This window comes from Schistocerca cancellata, chromosome 6 (genome assembly GCF_023864275.1).
Source record: "Schistocerca cancellata isolate TAMUIC-IGC-003103 chromosome 6, iqSchCanc2.1, whole genome shotgun sequence".
Classification (NCBI taxonomy): domain Eukaryota; kingdom Metazoa; phylum Arthropoda; class Insecta; order Orthoptera; family Acrididae; genus Schistocerca; species Schistocerca cancellata.
In genome coordinates this window covers 518,483,600-518,502,792 of record NC_064631.1, presented here as the reverse complement: position 1 = coordinate 518,502,792, position 19,193 = coordinate 518,483,600, and the positions used below count along the sequence as shown (strand labels likewise).

Here is a 19,193-nt window from a genome sequence, read left to right as displayed (position 1 = left end):
AATATGAAAACAGTTGTTTTGTGTAACTATTTATGAGTACTACAGGCATACTTAATTTCAAATAAATCCAAAAGGGTCAGGCTGAAAACCATACTCTCGTATGTTGATTTGACATGGAATCACTCTCAAGTCTGACAACACACAAGCACAGACTTCTGAACTCATCCTACGGAAAACAAGTATTCATTTCCTTACTTCATCAGAAAGAACTTTGTCTTACTCCCCCCCCCCCCCCCCCAATCTACTGGCTCTCCTAGGGATCCAATAATTCTACTGGGACCTCTGTAATGAGCCAGAGGTTGGAAAACGTGTCGATTGGCTGTCATGACACAGCCTTCACGATCACCACCATCGCAATCTATAAAACAATTAGAAGACCAACCAATTAGAAAACAATTCATAAATGTTAGCTATAGGCTACCATAGATTTTTTGACACTACCCCCTGACAGTTCGTTCCTTACCTATAATTTACACGCGGAAATTTTTTCCATTTCCTCAGCAGCAATATCAATTAAAAATATTGCGCTCGGTGAATTGTAACCTAAATCTTAAAATAGTTTCTGCTGTCACTGGTCGACAAAATGCCAGACAGACATCTATACTAGTGAAGCACATGTCGTTATAATGTATGCAATATACACAGCTAAACGGTACGGTTCCTCACAACGAAACTTGCTGCTTTGCTAACATCCCTAACTATTTATTTTTGAATATCTTAAACGTTATCTTCCCACAAAAATAATGACAATCGTACAACTGTCAAACCACGTCACTTACCTCTCTTATTCTTCGTTCCATTCTTACGTGCGATTGCGATTTCATGTTCGATTTTCTTTTCTAAAAATTCCTGTTTTTTTATAAGCATTTCTTCTGTCTCTCTCAGCTTTTGTATTGCTTCGCCAGTGCTGGGAGCCTTCTCCTCCTTTTTACCACCAAATACCTTGCTTAAAAAACTCATGTTGGTAAGTCCGTAATCTATTAAATCGTTCGTATGCCTTTCGTTAAAAGTGTCAGCTCAGTAAATAACGCAAATATCTACACTTCAATGTAATATTTTGGCCAGCAATCTACACCCAAAACAGATTTTCACACGATGACAAAGAGTCATCACTTGCAGACTTGCAGTGGTCAACACAAGGATAACCCACTCAGATGCACAGACAATTTATCGACCTTATCGCGCTGCACGATTGACCGTATCGAGATAAAAAAAACACAATTTTTTCAAGGAAATCATTTCCGCTGTCACTTTCAATTTGTTAATCACATTCGCGTTTTATTCTTCCAACGTACACAAAAAAAAAGAGATGCTAAAAACTGTGTTACACGTATCAGAGATGTTTATGATTAAACGATTGGTGTGACTTGTTTGTATTTTGTGCCGCCAGTTTCGAGTCGAGGTATACAAATATTATGAGGTGATGTTTGTTATGGTTAGTGGATGTGGCTGGTTAAACGGACTTGTTACTGCCTGTCACCTGTAGTATTTTATTTGTTTTAAAAGAACCAGGTTACGCTGAGAATGTGATTGCTGACAGTAGGGGTATACTTCGTAGCCCTGCTTTCTGATTTGCAGAGTAGGCTAAAGGTAAGTAATCAATAACTGGACGCATATTTACTTTATGAACACGTACATACTTTTTTAAGTCACGCTCTTGGCAAAATATCCCGTGACACACTAAAGGCTTCACGCATTGCTTGCTTGACTGCCAAACATGTTACATTCAGCAACACTCGTATCTATATCCGTGTGCTTTGTTTTACATCTGTTACACAGTAGTCTCTGTTTCTTTAGAAGTTTCTTTACAGTGAGTGTATTCCATTTTAGGATCTTTTCCATTATGAACTCTTCAACTGGATACATATCTATACAGTGCATGGTCAACTATAGTTTTAAATTTCAGCAGTACTTCCTGTACATGCTCTTGCCCTGAGCTAAAAGTTTAAAGTTGCTGATTGGTGTGTGACACTATTGTGTCACTGTCTAGTTTGCTGAACATATAAATCTTTCTGCTTGTTTTAGTTGCATTTTGTGTTTTAATATACATTGTTGCTATAACTATGTCGTCGTAACCGATACCAGTTTCAATGTGGATATCCACATAGAAGTCAGGTCTGTTTGTTGCCATTAAACCTATTTCCATCATGAGTAGTTTCCCAAGCTATTTGTTCAGGGTAGTTGTCAGAGAAGGCCTTTGTTAATGTTTTACATGTCTATCGCTAGCAAAACTATAATTATTCAAACTGATTGTTGGATGATTAAAGTCTCTTCCAATGATTACAGTATTATTAGGGAATTTAGGTACAAGTGAACTGACATTTTCTCTAAAGTCTTCGTTTTCAGCAGGAAGAAAATCAGGTGGCTGATAGAAGGACTCTTGCCATAACTTTTTGCCCACCCCTGGTATTGAGTCTTGCCTAAACAGTCTCACTTGGGGATTCAATTTTTGTCTCGGTGGATATGAATTTCTTGCCTCCTGTGAGAAAAATGCCACCTCCATTTCTCATTTTACTATCCATTCAGAATGTGCTTAAATTTTCCACATAGATCTCGCTATTTTTAGTGTCACTTTTTTCAGCTTTCTGTGCCTAATATTATGTGAACTTCAGTGCTTTTTAGAGGCACTTCAAACTCTAGGACTATGTTGTGAATGCTTCAGCAATTATCCTCTAGAATTTTGGTATGCTTATGTGCGGGAGGCATTTCTTTGGATCTTATACTGATATTTATGGGTTTCCTACAGCTATCATTGGGTCGACAGAAGTGTCCGATCCCACGTGTTGGCTTTGACCCGTGACGTAAGGGTGTTGTGTGTGACGTCATGACGGCGCGGAGTTTGGTTTGAGTGTGGCTGTCTCCAGTTCTGTTTTATCTTATTTTATTTACTTTTCTGATCTGTTCGTTCTATCTCGTGAGATTTTTTTTAAAATTTAAAAACACTTATTACTTATTTTAATTGTCTGTTTCCTCCAATTTATGTTTTAGTTTATTATATTTATCTTTCTGATCTGTTCGTCCTATCCCATGAGATTTTTTTTAAAAAGACAAAAAACACTAATCGGCTACTGAAGCATCTTTATCTTCTATGGGTTGTAGGGGTTACGACCCCTGGGGAGGTGGGTGGGTATTCATGTATGGCTGTCTTCACTTACACGTTATAGCTACGCAAGGCGTCTAAATTTATTTATATTTAGTTTGCCCACCACCCAAAACACCCCATTTCCCGCGCTTGTCCCGTTAGTGTCATTAGGCTTCTTGTGGAAAGTGTGTGTTTTTGTTTTTGTTTCCGCCATATTTGTGACGCCATGGGTCAAAGCAGACGGGCGGGATCGGACGCTTCCGTATTTCCCTATCATTAACTGTATTGGGGTGAGAGTTGCCTAATGTAAAATGTCATTCTTTGCAGACCATACACAGTCAGTTACTTGCGTAGCTGCCTTGATGTGTAGTGCACATGTTACCTATTTGATCCAAGTATGACCTTGGAGCATAGATGTCAGGCATTATTTGTTCCAATGTGCACCACAATCTGCAGTTGGTTGCACACTGTTGAAACACAGTCACGACAAAAGGGTCAACAGAAGCGTCCGATCCCACGCGACTGCTTTGACCCGTGACGTAAGGGTGTTGTCGTGTGTGACGTCATGACGGTGCGGAGTTAGGTTTGTGAGTGTGGCGTGTTTGTAGATTTCGTCGTGTTGTGGTTTGTTGTGCTCTCTGGTGGTATGTTCAGGGTTTTCGTTTGTGTGGTGTAATGGCGTCAGTTTGCTTTTGCTCATTATCCAGAATTGTTCGAGTGTCGGCTGTGTTTGTAGTGTAATTCATTTCAGTGAGTTAACGATTTTGTGTGAAGGTTAATTTAGTGTTGTTCGCTGTACATCATGTGGTAATTTTAGTAAAATTAAGCTGTTGTTGTTTGTTCACGAATGGATATGACGGATAAAATTAACAGTGCGCAGGTCAAGGGAAGGGTTCGATCCCAGTGTGTGGCTGTGTATGTTGATATTGGTATCGAGAGATGTTTTTGAGCTATATAGGCCAAGGGAAGTGTTTGATCCTAACTTATGGGATCGGGAGCTGCTGTTGAGCTATATAGGTCAAGGGAAGTGTCCGATTCCATATGATATTGTGTTTAGTGGTATTTGTGGAGTTTTGTGATGATGGTTTTTTTCGACATTTTGTGTGGTTTGTATGGGGGTGGGTGTCTAAATTTGTTTATATTTAGTTTGCCCCCACCCAAAAACACCCCATTCCCCGCACTTGTCCCATTAGTGTCATTAGGCTTTTTGTGGAAAGTGTGTGTGTTTGTTTTTCGATGTATTTTCGTTCTCATAATGTGTACGTACCGACTTTATATGCGCCATATTGGAATAGTGGTTTATGGTCGTTTCTGCCATATTTGTGACGTCATGGGTCAAAGCAGACGGGCGGGATCGGATGCTTCTGTATTTCCCGACAAAAACATATTAGATACAGTGGCAACAAGTACAATACAGGGCAGATTACAAATGCTAATGTACTTACCTACAACAAATGGTGGAAGAACGATATATGCAAAGCAGATCCCACCGATAGGCAAAGCTTTAAAGAGAAGCTGTGCCTAGAAACCTGCACCATAATGTAGATGACACTATATTTCCAAAGAAACTTAAAGACTATGTTACTGAAAAGGAATTTTACAGTGTTAAAGAGTACTTGCGAACATAAATTTGTGTATGTTGTTCTTTATAATCAATGATGATAGAGAGTGTAATCAGAATGGTTGCTCCTTAAGATATAGCTGACAATGAATGTTTTCTGTTTTTGATGAGTTCTATTTTACATACACTTTTATTGTATATAGTGTAATCCTACAGGATCAAATAGAGTTCAGTTTGGTTTAACCTAACCTCTACAGTAAAGATGTCAGCTATAACTGACCAAGATGCAGTAGCAACTGTGATTACCAAAGTACAAAAGGCAACTAAAGAAGTAGGAAGACCTAAATATTCAGTAAATTGCATGAAATTGTTTTGTTTCATGTCTCATGGAATAAGTCAAAAGATTTAGCACTTGGTAGGATCATGTAGAGGAACTGTAGCTCTAGTTTGGAAAAATAGATAACCAAGCACTGGATAGATATGTACCTAGTAGAACAATTCATAATGGAATATACCCTCCATTGTATGCACCTACATCTGTCTTTATAGTTTGCAAAACACTGTGAAGTGAATGGCAGAGGGTAGCCCTCACTGTACCATTTATTAGGGTTTTTTCCCACTCCATTCCCGTATGGAGCACAGGAAGAGTGTTTGTTTAAATATTGTTTACATGCCTATGTGTGTGTGTGCGCTGCAATTAATCTGCTTCTCTTCAAGATCCTTATGAGAACAATATATAGGGTTTTGTAGTATATTCCTGGAGTTAACATTTAAAGCCAGTTCTTGAAGCTTTGTAAGGAAGCTTTCTCAGCATAGTTTGCGTCTATCATCAACAATCTGCCAGTTCAGTTTCATCAGCATTTCTATGACACTCTTCCTGGGTAAAACAAATCTTTGACCGCTTGTGCTGCCCTCCCCAATATCGTGTGTTAGTCTTGTAAAGAAAAGTGTAGGGCTATAGACAAGAAGTTTATATGCAGAATGAAATGTCAAAATGGAAATATGTGCATCCTTTGATGACTATAACAGAATCTTATGAAAAGGACTCACAAAACCCAAATAATTCTGGTTATATGCAAAGGCTACCAGTAGTACGAAAGTCTATGCTCATACACTTATGTGTGATACAGGAGCCCAGATAGAGGCTAGCACTTGGCAGAAGGAAATACTGAACTCCATTTTCAGATATTCGATTACAAAGGTAGATTGAAGAGTACTATCCAAATTTAATTCTCACACCATTGAAATGGTGAGTCCTGTGGCACTAAGAAGCAACTGAAATTGTTAAAACTGAATCAGATACTACACAGAATTTTGCATCTGGACTAGTCCGTTTTTTTATATTTTTTTTATTTTATTTATTTATTTTTTTAATCTCAGTATACTACAGATATCTTGAAGATATCAGAAGCTGTACCTATTTTTTGAAAGCTCTTGCAGGCCTCACCATAAACAAAATGGGTAGCGTAAGTGGGATGTGGGGCTGCCGCCAACCCTCCTAATTTGTGGCAGCAGAGGCGCTTGTACTCCAGTGCCACTGGAGGCTTGGCACAGTTGATATGAGTTAACAAAACTGCAAGACAAGCACACAAAAGGGAATGTAAGCCACAAAAGTGGGCATCCAATCAAAATATGTGTAATAAAAACTGTAAGATCACATTTTCAACTGAGAACTCAGAAAATGAGTACAAACATTTCTTTGTCAGGAATAATTTGAGTTACCTTTTTAAGATATTTCCATGATGCACACATAAGTCTTTTGCTGTTTGTTAAACCATATTTGGCCACTGCTGTATGGGCTGTAGTCTGCTATTTTTATGGGCTGTGGTCTGCTATTTTTAGATTAGTTCTTTGCCTGAAGCAAATTTTTTTATTTCCAGTATTGTCGTCATGCATGTCATTGCATTTTCTATAGTATTTTTGATGATGTACAAAAAAATTAAATTACCTTATTTAAATAAAAGGAAAGCCAAACAATGGCTGAAGGAGCCATGGCCTTTGGGTCCCAGGGCTGTCTGCACTTCATCTGTCCCCACACTCAATGTGACAGCCCCTTGAACAAACCCTGCCTACCAAAGGTTGGAAAGGAAAGGGAGAAGAATAAGAATTGGGACCAGGCTCTTCCAGTGCATCTGGGCATGCTAGATTCCCCCCACAGAGTCGGATTCTGAGCCGATGTTTTGAATGTGGTGCGATCCCCACTCGTGACAGGCAGTGCCCATGCAATATGACCGGTAATCCTGGCCCCTTCACTTATAACCCGAGTGCGGGAGCAAACGACTTGGTGATTACCATTTGCAACCTTTACCTACCTCCAGGCAGGCCACATACTTACTGCTTGAGAACTACGATGTGCACCCCTCGTTACGGGGGAATCTGGTAGGGGCCTTCTAGTTCACCATCTTCTAACAGACTATGTTCTGTGCAACCTCAATAATGGCTCTACCTACATCAGTGCCTCCCACAGCACCCATTCAGCTATCGATCTAATAATCTATTCCCCTAATCATTTGACTTTGCTATACTGGTCTGCCCAGGGGCTCACGGTTCTTTTGCGAGTTTATGTGTGGCGTACATGGGGCCCTGAGCTATTGTCCCTGCCCTGACTGCATTTCCTTCACCCTGCCCTCCCTTCCTATCCTCGGTCCTTCCCCATTGCCCCCTCCTTCCCCTCTCTTGGTTTTCTGATTTATATCAACCCGGCTATCCAGCTGGTTCCCTGTATTGTTTGCAATTTTTTTCTTTCTGACTGTTCTTTCATCCTTTTTGGCATTTAGGTCTGCACTTGTAGTTTGACCTCCACTTCTAAATTTTCTGTTTTTGGTATGAGCCATTTGGGGAAGAACTCCCTCCCTAGCGTCTGCAGTGTGGATTCGTCTCCATCCCCTCCCCCCCCCCCTCCTTCCCTTCTCCCTTCCTCACTGTAGGCCCCTTCCACCTTCCTACGCCACCAACATGTGTAGCCAGTCCACGTGTGGGGCTGTTATGTACCCATCTGGCTGAGCCCCTGACAATACAGGGATCACAGTACTGATACCCGAGCTGTTCCCTCACCATGTATGCCAAGGAGTGGTTGCTTACCTTATTGGAGTATTGGAACTCCTACAATAGCCGCTGTGTCAGGCGGCCCTTGCTGTGGCTGGGTAGCTCCCATGGGTGGAGCCCCTGATCAGAGTGGGTGGTATCAGGGCAGATGCTTGACGCATGAAGCACATCAGGCTGCAAACATCTGGCATTTCTCAAACAGCCGTCACTTCGAATGGTGAAGGATCATTGAATGCTGCTTCATATGACCTGGCAACTTCCCTTCCCTGGCTACACCATGGGAGGGAGGCCAGGCTTACCGTCTTGGGATGAAACACTTTCCATGCTACCTCGTCTGTACTAGGACAGATGGGGACACACTCACCGCCACAAAGAAATTGTATTTTTGTGGAGAATATCAAGTAGAAGTTTGATGAAGTGGAGTCTCATATTAAGATGCAGTCAGTCTACCTGTCGATCAAAGCTTCTTCTGCTGACCAGTCTGCTGCTCTTCATGGTTGTGATCATCTTGGCAATGCCCCAGTGTCTATTACTCCTCACCAATCTCTGAATACGGTCCAGGGAGTGAACTTTCATAGTGACCTCAGCGTGAAAACTGAAGAGGAACTCTGGAGTGACGCGGCATTCATTTTGTTTGACATGTGCAGAAGGGTTGCAAAGATGACCACACTGATACTGGTGCCTTCATTCTGGCTTTTGAGGTGGATACCCACCCAGGGAAGGACAAGGTTATGTGCTAGAGATGTGGCGTAAAGCAGTACATCCCACCATGCATGAGGTGCTTTCGGTGGTTTTGTGTCTTCCCGCTGTACCGCTGATCCTCCTTGTGGTGACTGTGGACATTGACTCCATGAGGGAATCCCTTGTGTTCTACCACCCGCGACTCCATGAGGGAATCCCTTGTGTTAGACCACCCGTGACTGCATGAGGGAATCTCTTGTGTTCTACCACCCGTATGTGTCACTTGTCATGACGGACACTCTTCTTGCTCACAGGATTGCCCAAATTACTAGAGAGAGAAGAAGATCTGAGAGTACAAATCCCTGGATCGTCTGTCTTATGCTGAGGCTTGCCAGAAGTATGAGAGACTCCATCCAATGTCACTATCTTCAACTTCTGCCTCTGTTACATTCTTTCCACCACTCACCGCTTCCATATCACAGCCTCCTCCCTCTCCCCCTCCCTCTCCCCCCTCCAACTCCCCTCTCCCCCTCCCTCCCCCCCTCCCCTCTCCCCCTCCATCTCCCCCTCCCTCTCTCCCCTCCCACTCTCCCCTCACCCATCACCCTCTCCCCTCACCCTCTCCCAACCCCTCTACCAACCCCTCTCCCCCCTCGCCCTCTCCCCCTCGCCCTCTCCCCCCTCGCCCTCTCCCCCCTCGCCCTCCCCCCAGGCCCCCCGCCAACGCTATCCCCCCACGCCCTACCCCCTCGCCCTCCCCCCTCGCCCTCCCCCCTCGCCCTCCCCCCTCGCCCTCGCCCACTCTCCCCTCGCCCACTCTCCCCTCGCCCACTCTCCCCTCGCCCACTCTCCCCTCGCCCACTCTCCCCTCGCCCACTCTCCCCTCGCCCACACTCCCGTCGCCCTCTCCCCTCGCCGTCTCCCCTCCCCCTCTGCCCTCTCCCCTCGCCCATGCCCTCGCCCTGTCCCCTCACCCTCTCGCCCTCTCCCCTCGCCCTGTCCCCTCGCCCTGTCCCCTCGCCCTCTCCCCTGGCCCTCTCCCCTCGCCCTCTGTCCTCTGCCCTCTGCCCTCTGCCCTCTTCCATCTCCATCCCCCCCCCATCCCAATCCCTCCCCCCCCCCCCCACAGTTCCCACGACCTCACATCTGGGAGCCGCTCCCCCCTCCCCAGATGATGAAGTGCCGTACTGCTTCAGCACATGACAATAGTGGGGCTCACTGCTCTTGGTGCAGTTCCCATTGGTAGCATCTGCTGAGTGCTGGCTCCAAGGTGCCATCTGACGTGTCTCTGCATTGGCCATCTCTATTGGCTTCCAGTTTTCTCCCTCCAAAACGTAAGTTACACATTTTTGTCGTTGACCCACAGTACATCCCAATCCAGAACTTCATTTAGGCGACCAACTCCTTGATGTTGTAAGACAGTCCCGTTTCTTGGGTCTTATTTTTGATAAAAACCTGACATGGCTGCCCTATATTCGCCACCTAAAGACTACATGCATGCTGAAGTTGAATGCTCTTCTCCTCCTGGTCCGCACACCTTTTGGGGTGCAGACTGTACCACTCTTCTCAAGCTTTACCATGCTCTGGTCTTGTCCAGACTAGATTATGGTAGTGAGGTTTATGGTTCAACGGCTCTGCAACTGTTTGACCCTGTTCATTATTGTGAGGTGTGCCTGGTCTATTGATGCCTTTTGCAGTTGTCCCGTCAACAGTCTCCTCACAGAAGCGAGGATCCCCCCTCTACAAATATGATGGAGCCAACTCATGGCTTCTTACGCAATTGCCATTTGCCAGTTCCCTGGCCATCCCATGTACCCTGTCCTCTTTGCAAACAAGGGAGGGATTTCTCCCTCCTGACAACTGTCCATGTGAGGGATTGCCGGTTGGCATGCGTCTCACTTCCCTCTGCCAGGATCTCCATTCCACCACTGGAATGCACCCCGTATATTTTCTTCCATACCCCCCCCCCCCCCCCTTGGATGCTGCCTAAACCATAGATTAGGACTGACCTGTTCTAGGGTCCTAAGGCCTCTGTCTTCCCTATGGTTTTCTGGCATCTTGTACGTGCCATCCTTGCAGAGTTCCAGGGGGACACCATCTTCTACACTGCTGGTTCTAAGACAATCAATAAGGTGGGATATGCTTTCACATCTCCTACTGTCTTAGATCACCATTTATTGCTGGTATCATATAGTGTGTTCACTGTAGAGCTTCTAATCATTCACAGAGGCCCCTATTTTGTTTCTCAGGTCTCCGTCCACAGTGTTGTAATTTCTCCCGACTCAGTGAGCAGCTTGTAGCAGGGTGTCTACGACCCGGGACAACCGGGAAATCCGGGAAAAACCCGGGAATTTTTTCATCCGGGAGAAAACCGGGAAAAACCCGGGAATTTTTCGGAATTCCGGGAATTTTTCATTGTTTTAGCTTTCAGTTAAATTTTTGTAATTTTGACTGCAGAATTGATTCTCTAGCAAAGAATGTTATTGTATCCGGCTACTGGAGAATGATACTGCAGCAAGAAAATATAAACGAGAGGGAAAAAAATAAAACTTTAGTGGCAAAGGAAATGTGCAATTTACAACAACAAAACACCGTGCACGCACAAGCGTCTGCAAATAGCAAAAATATGTCAAAGGCCGTAGCGCGCAGACTGTAATTCTTCGTAACAATAAACGGCTTGCTATGAGCATGACGTCACAACTGTTCATGTAAGGTTCGTTTGACCAATTGCCAGCGGTCTGTTGCGCATGCGCATTTGACTCGCGTATAAGCAGTACCTTCTCCCGCTACTTTAAGTTTGGCTGTTAGCTGTATCGGTAGTAGCAGCAAGCAGCCAGATGCAAACGAGAAAAATTTTTCTCCCGCGCCCTAGCTGCCATATTCACGCTTGCACAGAGTTGTAGTGGGGAGGGGGCTCTCCACGTGACCCGTGTTTACGTTAAGTAATTTCGCTGCTTCTCTTAGTGTACAGCTCCCACGTCAAATGAAAACAAAACGGATTTCTGTGGCCGGAAGTTATCAAGTGAATTAAAATACATTCACATAATTACGGAGGGCAAAAATATATTATTAATTTCAGTTTTCTGGTTTTATTTTATTTCCAAGTTTGTAGCAGTCAAGCATTAATCGCCTTGCAGATTAGTGGCAGTTAATTTTGCAAGTTTGCTAAAGAAATTTGGCTTTATTAATCTTTCCGCTGAGGCAGTCATTTTATTTGAAACGAAGTGTTTCATTCTACAGTATTGCCTAGTTCCAAGCGAAGCTAATTTCAAGTGCACGTTATCATCTTCTGCCATATATGGCATTATGCCATAATAAAGAACCAAAAATGAGATCGCAGAGTACTGGTACTCCAAGAAAATTTACATCCCAAAAACCACACTGACAAGCTTAATACACACGAACATGCGGGCTTCCTACACCCATACAGTTGCACACGCACAATGATGCCTGTTTTTTTGGCGCTCTCTGGCAACAGGTAAATCGAACCTATTTCTAACAGTCTCCGGATAGTATTGCGAACGGTGGTTAGAAAAGCGTTACTTTCAAAGTAAATTTCTTTTTACGCAAGATGAATTATGTTACGTGTGAGAAAGTGGGATGGATATCTAAATCACAGAGCATTCGAAACTGAACAGTTTGAGGACCAGCCACTTACAAGAATTTCGAGCCGAGACATTTATGTCAGAATTTTAAACTTACTGGCACATTTGTGTGATGTATCTTAAAGTATAACACACGCAAAAAAATCAATATTACATGTGAAAACTTAGCTTCTGTTGTAGCGTGTTAATCTTAGAGACCAAAATTATATGTGAAAGCTTAGCTTTTCTTGTAGATATACGGTACTGTGTACATTAATGTAAACCGTTAACTTTTTCTCTTGCGTGTTCGCGCTATGTAACCAGTGATCTTGCTATTGGCTGACTATAACACGTGTCCTATGCTCTGAATAGCTGCTGTCATCGGCTGGCGAGATCTCGTGGCTTGAGATATGACTCGCTTACAAAAGGACATCGCAACCTCGGTTTCAACGCCCCGGAAACTAACGCGCTGTGTTTGGTGCAATTCGAATTTATACTTTCGTAATACGAAAATATGCAGCGTATATGTTGCTGCAAATTAAAGGTCTTTCCAAAACTTCTCTCCTTTTCGTCTTTTCTTTTTTTTCCGGGAAGTTCTGCGCGATTGTATAAAACGTTAACCATTCAAAGGATTGATAAGTTTTACAGTTCCGAAGGAAAATCTACGGAAAACCTACTGTCACCTAGCACAGAAAAAGTGTATTTTCGCCCGGGAAAAAGCATATTTTTTAAACGGGATATCCGGGAGAAATCCGGGAATAATCTGGGAATTTTTTTTCCTTGTCCCCGTATACACCCTGTGTAGGCTATCGACCAATGCTATTCTCCTCACCCTTTGGCCTCAGCTATTCATGACCTTCTCTCTGTCCTTGGCAGTGCCACCTGCTCAGTTGTCTTTCTCTGGGTCCCAAGTCATGTGGGCATCCCACCAGGGAATGAACTGGCTGACTATTTGGCTAGAGAAGTAGATACTTATCCCGCCCCACCTTTTCCCTTTCATGTTTCCAGCTGCAGATCTAAGTCAGATCTCTTTGCCCAAAAGTGGAATGACATCTGGTGCACTACTGCTCATAGTAATAAACTCGCACAATCAAGGAGTCCACTGCAGTTTGGCCGTCTTCCTTGCGCTCCTTTCAGAAGGAGTCCACTGTTTTATCCTGTCTACACATTGGTCATACCAGACTCCTGCATAACAAATGACCCCCCCCCCCCCCCAGCCCCTCCCCGATGTGGTTGTGGAGCCAGACTGACGGTGTCCTACATATTGATGGAATGTCCCATTCTTTTGCCCCTTCATACTACGTATAGTCTTCCAGAGTCCTTAATTTTAATATGAGAGATGATTCAAAGGTGGTTGAACTGGTCCTCAAGTTTCCTCCGTGAAAGGGTTTTTTTTTTTTTCCGGCGGATATACAGCTTTGCTTTACTCCTCGAGCAGGGGCAGGGTGGTTGTGGTTGGGACCTCTCTTCATTTCTTCTTGATTTGGGACCCCATGACCACTTCTCCATGGAAAAAGCACCCTTTTTTCCAATTTTTAGATTTGGTCTCATGTTTTATGCCTTTTACTGTGTGTGTTTTAACTTTATTATTTTATAATTTGCCTCCACTGACTGGATCCATCCACTTTTAGTGGACTGACTTTCTACTGTGAGTAACTTTAGAACTTCTGGACTGACAAACTCGCAGATGAACAGTCAGATGAACCAATACCTGAATGTTCTCCAAAGGCAACATTACCTCAGGATCTTCAACCGTATTTATATCCAAGGTGCCTCCCTTCTCAATACCCCCCCTGCAGGTCCGGGAGTTAGAATAGGCCCGAGGTATCCCTTTATGTCGTAAGAGGTGACTAAAATGAGTCTCACACATTTTGGCCTTTATGTGATGGTCCCCTGTAGGGTTTGACCTACATTTTTCAAAATTTTCCTGAAGAGCGAGCCAATTGGGGAAGGGCGCCTTACATGCTGCATCATGTCCATTGTGCATTGACATTGTTAGCCCACTTTCTCATCATCGCATTGCAGTCTAGCCCGTTCTCCATCTCTTGGGCTAGGCCACCTCGTGGGTGCGTTTTTCACCATGCCTGTGCAGTGTCACTTTCTGTGCCAACGATGACCATGGACTTCTTTGCACCTCATATCCAGCACAGTAGACAGTCCGTTGCAGTGGGGCCGCCATGTACCCTGTTGGTTGTAGCCCCCTGACAACACAGGGATCACTCTGCTGATGCCTGCACAGTTAACTCCCCATGTATGCCAAGGAGTAGATGCCTGTCACCCTGGGGCATCGGGACTCCCGGCAATGGCCATCCTGCTAGGTGGCCTTCGCTGCGGCTGAGTGGTGCCTGTGGGGAGGGCCCCTGGTCGGATTGCGTGGCATCAGGGCAAATGAAACGCCATGAGGCATAGTATGTCATCTCTTGCTGGTGGTCCGCCGCCTGCAGTCTCTAAGTGGGCAAAGTCTAATTTCAATGCCAAGAAATATGACCCCAAGTCGTTCCCCTCCCTGGCCACACCATGGTAGGAATGCCAGGTTAAGGATGGCAGTGAAGCTTATTCGTCCCGTTTCTTCGTATGTACAAGAATGGGGAATCTTTCATGTCCATGAAGCCTCAGTTTTTTGTGGAGCATTTGGAGGACAAGTTTGGGGAGGTGGAGGGCTTGTCCAAAATGCGCTCTGTATCAATTTTGATAAAAACAGCATCCTCTACCCAGTCACGGGCATTACTTGCTTGTGGCATGTTGGGGGATGTTTCTGTTACCATCATGCAGGGATCTTCTTTTGCATTCTGACGATGTGCTGCACACCAATTTAGAACAACGAGGTGTTCATTTTGTCCAGCGTGTCCTTTGGGGTCCAAGGGATAACCAGTTTGCTACCAGTGCCTTCATCTTGGCCTTCGAGGGTGACACATTGCCCGAGGATGTCAAGGTGATGGTCAACCGCTGTGACGTCAAGCCATATATCACTCCCCCAATGCGGTGCTTCAAGTGCTGGAAATTTGGCCATCTGTCTTTCCACTGTACTTCCAGCCAAGATTGTGGATGTTTATCGCATCCCAATACTCCATGTGCCCCACCTCCCATTTGAGTCAACTGCGGAGAGCACCATTCACCTTGCTCGCCAGACTGCAGGATTTTACAGAAAGAGAGGAAAATCATGGAATATAAGACCCTGGACCGACTGACCTACACTGAGGTTAAGAGGAAATTTGAACACTTACATCCTGTGGCTATGACCTCCTCATATGCCGCTGCTACGAACAAGTTGTCGCCCCATCAGTTCCTCGAATTCCTGTTGCCTCTCAGAAGTGGGAGACTACATCTGCCCCCTTGATGGTGGGGCACACTTCCCTCCCTGTTGCTTCCGCACTACTTACCTTGGGAGCAACACTCGCCCCCCCCTCCCCCCTCCAACCATTGGGGATTTCAGTCCCCACTTCTGAGACAGAGAAGCATAAGGCTTCAACTCCTCTCGCTAGGATGGGGTCTCTTGGGTCACTCACTTACCAGGTTTCTGCTAGTGGGAAAGATGACACCTGCCATTGGCTGAAGAGCCAAAAAGCAGCTGTTCGTAGGGCTTCATGCTCATCCTCAGTCCCTGAGACTGATTCAGTGAAGTCCTCCACGCCAGAGAAACCCAAGTAACAGTGCAAGAAATCAAAGAAGAAGATCCCCAGGACCAAGGAACTTACAGTGGCACCCACACCACTGCTAACTACAAGCTCTGCATCTGAGGATGAGGTGGAGCTTCTGGCATCCGCTGAGGACGTGGATCTCGCCAGACCCTCAGACACAATGGATATAGACTGTTTAGGCAAAAAGTTGGTGGCAGCAGGTGACCCTGAGGTGTAAACTACTTCATTGAATGTTCCATGCCTTCCCAGTCTCATGATGATGTCATCATCCAGTGGAATTGCAGCGGTTTTTTCCACCGTCTGGCTGAGCTTTGGCAACTGTTAAACCTTACACCTGCTTTCTGCATTGCCCTCCAGGAAATGTGGTTCCTGGCAATGCGGACCCCTGCCCTCTGCGGCTATAAAGGATATTACAGGAACTGTAGCAACTATAATCGGGTGTCACGTGGAATTTGCATTTATGTCCTAAACTCAGTCTTTAGTGAAACTGTGCCCCTTCAAAACCCTCTTGAAGCTGTGGCTGTCAGAATACGGATGACGTAGTAAATAACTGTCAGCAATGTATATCTTCCTCCAGATGGTGCAGTACCCCTGAACGTTTAAGCTGCACTGATTGATCAACTCCCTAAACGTTTCCTACTTTTTAATGCCCATAACCCCTTGTGGGGTGGCACCGTGCTTACTGGCCGAGGCAGAAATGTCGAGAAAGTTTAGTGTCACAACTCAACCTCTGCCATTTAAATACTGGGGCCACCACACATTTCGGTGTGGCTCAGGATAGTTACTCGGCCATTAATTTATCAATTTGCAATCCAGCAATTCTCCCTGCCATTGCCCCGGCATCAGGCCCACGGGCGCCTGTCCAGATGGGCTTTAAACAAGGTGGACTAGGAAATTTTCACCTCTGGTGTCACCGTTGAGTCTCCCCCACATGGTAACATCGATGTGATGGTTGAGCAGGTGACTACCACAATCGTTTCTGTGGCGGAAAACAGGAATCCTCGCTCTTTAGGGTGCCCCCGGTGAAAGACAGTCCCTTAGTGGTCGCCGTAAGTCACTGAGGCAATTAAGGAGCATTGGCGAGCTCTAGAGTGACATAAGCAGCACCTTCCCTTGAGCATCTGATAGCCTTTAAGCGGCTCTGTGCCCGTGTACACCAGCTTATAAAATGATGGAAACAGGAGTGTTGGGAGAGGTACATGTCGACCATTGGGTGCCATTCGTCACCTTCCCAAGTCTGGACGAAGATGAGACATCTTTTTAGGTACCAGACCCCAACAGGTATCCCTGGCGTTAACATCAATGGCATGCTATGTTCTGACGCAAATGCGATTGCCGAGCATTTTGCTGTGCACTATGCTCGAGCCTCTGCATTGGAGAACTACTCCCCAGCCTTTCCCACCCTCAAATGGTGGATTGAAAGGAAAGTCCTCTCGTTCACTACATGCCACAGTGAACCCTACAGTGCCCCATTTATGAAGTGGAAGCTCCTCAGTGCACTTGCACATTGCCCCGACACAACTCCTGGGCCAGATCGGATCCACAGTCAGATGATTAAACATCTCTTGTCTGACTACAAGCACCATCTCCTTGTCATCTTCAACCAGATTTGGTGTGACAATGTCTTTACATTGTAATGGCAGGAGAGCACCATCGTTCCGGTGCTCAAACCCTTTAAAAACCCACTTGAAGTGGATAGCTATTGGTCCATCAGCCTCACCAACGTTGTTTGTAAGCTGCTGGAATGTATGGTGTGTCGGCAGTTGGGTTGGGTCCTGGAGTTACGTGGCCTACTGGCTTCATGTCAGAGCGGCTTCCGCCAGGGGCACTCTACCACTGATAATCTTGTGTCCCTCGAGTCTGCCACCCGAACAGCCTATTCCAGACACCAACACCTCGTTGCCATCTTTTTTGATCTACGCAACGCGTATGACACCACCTGGCAACATCATATCTTTGCCACATTATATGGGTGGGGTCTCCGAGGCCCACTCCCGATTTTTGTCCAGAATTTCCTGTCAACCCGTCTTTCCATGTCCAATCTCACAGTTCCCCCATATCCGGGAGAATGGGGTCCCACAGGGCTCTGTAATGAATGTATCACTACTTTTAGTGGCCAACAGCGGTATAGCAGCAGCTGTAGTGCCATCTGTCTTACCCTCTCTGTATGCAGACAACGTCTGCATTTCATACTGATTCACCAGTACTGGTGTTGCTGAGCAGTGCCTACAGGGAGCCATCCACAAAGCGCATCATGGGCTCTCGTCCATGGCTTCCAGTTTTCAGCCGCTAAGTCTTGTTTCATGCACTTCTGTCAGCCTCGCACCGTTCATCCAGAACCAGAACTTTACTTTCATGTGGCTACCTTACCTTCGTCAGCTTAAGAGGAAGTGCTGGCAGCACCTCAATGCCCTCCGCTGCCTGAGCAACACCAACTGGGGATGCAGATCGCTCCACTCTGCTGCAGCTCTACAAAGCCATTTTTCAATCGCGCCTTGACTATGGGAGTTTGGCTTATGGTTTGGCGACGCCCTCGGTGTTGTGTGTACTCAACCCAGTGCACCACTGTGTCACTCGCCTAGCGATGGGGAGCTTTTAGAACGAGTCTGGTGACCAGTGTTCTGGTCGAGGCTAAAGTCCCTCCATTGCGGATCTGACGTGCTCAACTGCTCGCCAATTACATTGCACACATTCGTAGTTCTCCTGAGCATCTGAATTACTGTCTCCTTTTTCCACCCGCGGCAGTTCATCTCCCACATCGGCGGCCCAGGTCAGAGCTAACGATTGCGGTTCACGTGCGATCCCTTCTGTCTGAACTGGAGTCCTTCCCTTTACCATCTCCCATGCAGGTCCATCCGCATACACCTCCATGGTGTACACCTAGGCCGCAGATTCGTCTGGACCTTTCGCATGACCTTAAGGACTCAGTTACTCCTTCCGCTCTCTGCTGTCACTTCCTCTCAATTCTTGACATGTTCCTGGGCTCTGAAGTGGTTTACACCGATGGCTCGATGGCTTTGTACAGCATTCCTTGCCCAGTGTCTGCAGTGTATTCACTGCAGAGCTGGTAGCCATTTGTCATGCAGTTCAGTATAACCATTCATGTCCAAGGGAATCATTTCTTCCGTGTACTGAGTCTTTGAGCAGCCTACAAGCTATCAACCAGTGCTGCCATCGCCATCCTTTGGTTGCATTCATCCAGGAGTCCATCTATGCCCTGAACCGGTCCTGTTGTTCAGTGGTGTTTGTGTGGACCCCAGGACACGTCAGCATCCCAGGCAATGAACTTGCCAACAGGCTGGTCAAACAGGCTGCATGGAAACCGCTTCTGGAGATGGGCATATGTGAACCTGACCTGCGTTCTGGTTTACACCGTAGGGTTTTTCGGCTTTGGGAAGTGGAGTGGCCTGACAGTACACACAAAAAACTGCGTATCATTAAGGAGACTACGAATGTGTGGAAGACTTCCATGCAGGCCTCTCTCAGGGAATCAGTTGTTCTCTGCCGTCTCCGCTTTGGCCACTCTTGGGCGACCCATGGTTACCTCCTGCGCCGTGCAGACCCGCCTGAGTGTCGGTGCGGCACCCAGTTGACAATGGCCC

At 45.8% G+C, this 19,193-nt stretch overlaps 2 protein-coding genes across 5 annotated transcripts in view; one reads left to right on the top strand and one right to left on the bottom strand.

The window, feature by feature from the left end:
- The window catches only part of LOC126190809 (charged multivesicular body protein 4b), a 30,446-nt gene extending 29,321 nt beyond the window's left edge, over nt 1-1,125 (bottom strand). Inside the window, exon 1 of the mRNA XM_049931370.1 lies at nt 780-1,125. Within this exon, the coding sequence (XP_049787327.1) occupies nt 780-960 (181 nt within the window). The 5' untranslated portion in view covers nt 961-1,125. The remainder of the gene's footprint in view (nt 1-779) is intronic.
- Nucleotides 1,126-1,263: 138 nt separating this feature from the next.
- LOC126190807 (TBC1 domain family member 31) overlaps nt 1,264-19,193 on the top strand; it is a 277,761-nt gene continuing 259,831 nt past the window's right edge. For 3 of the 4 annotated variants that reach the window (XM_049931369.1, XM_049931367.1, XM_049931368.1), the window contains exon 1: nt 1,299-1,590. The gene's annotated coding sequence lies outside the window, so the exon portion shown is untranslated. Of the gene's footprint in view, nt 1,591-19,193 lie in introns of all 4 variants that reach the window. The other variant, XM_049931366.1, reaches the window with a different exon arrangement.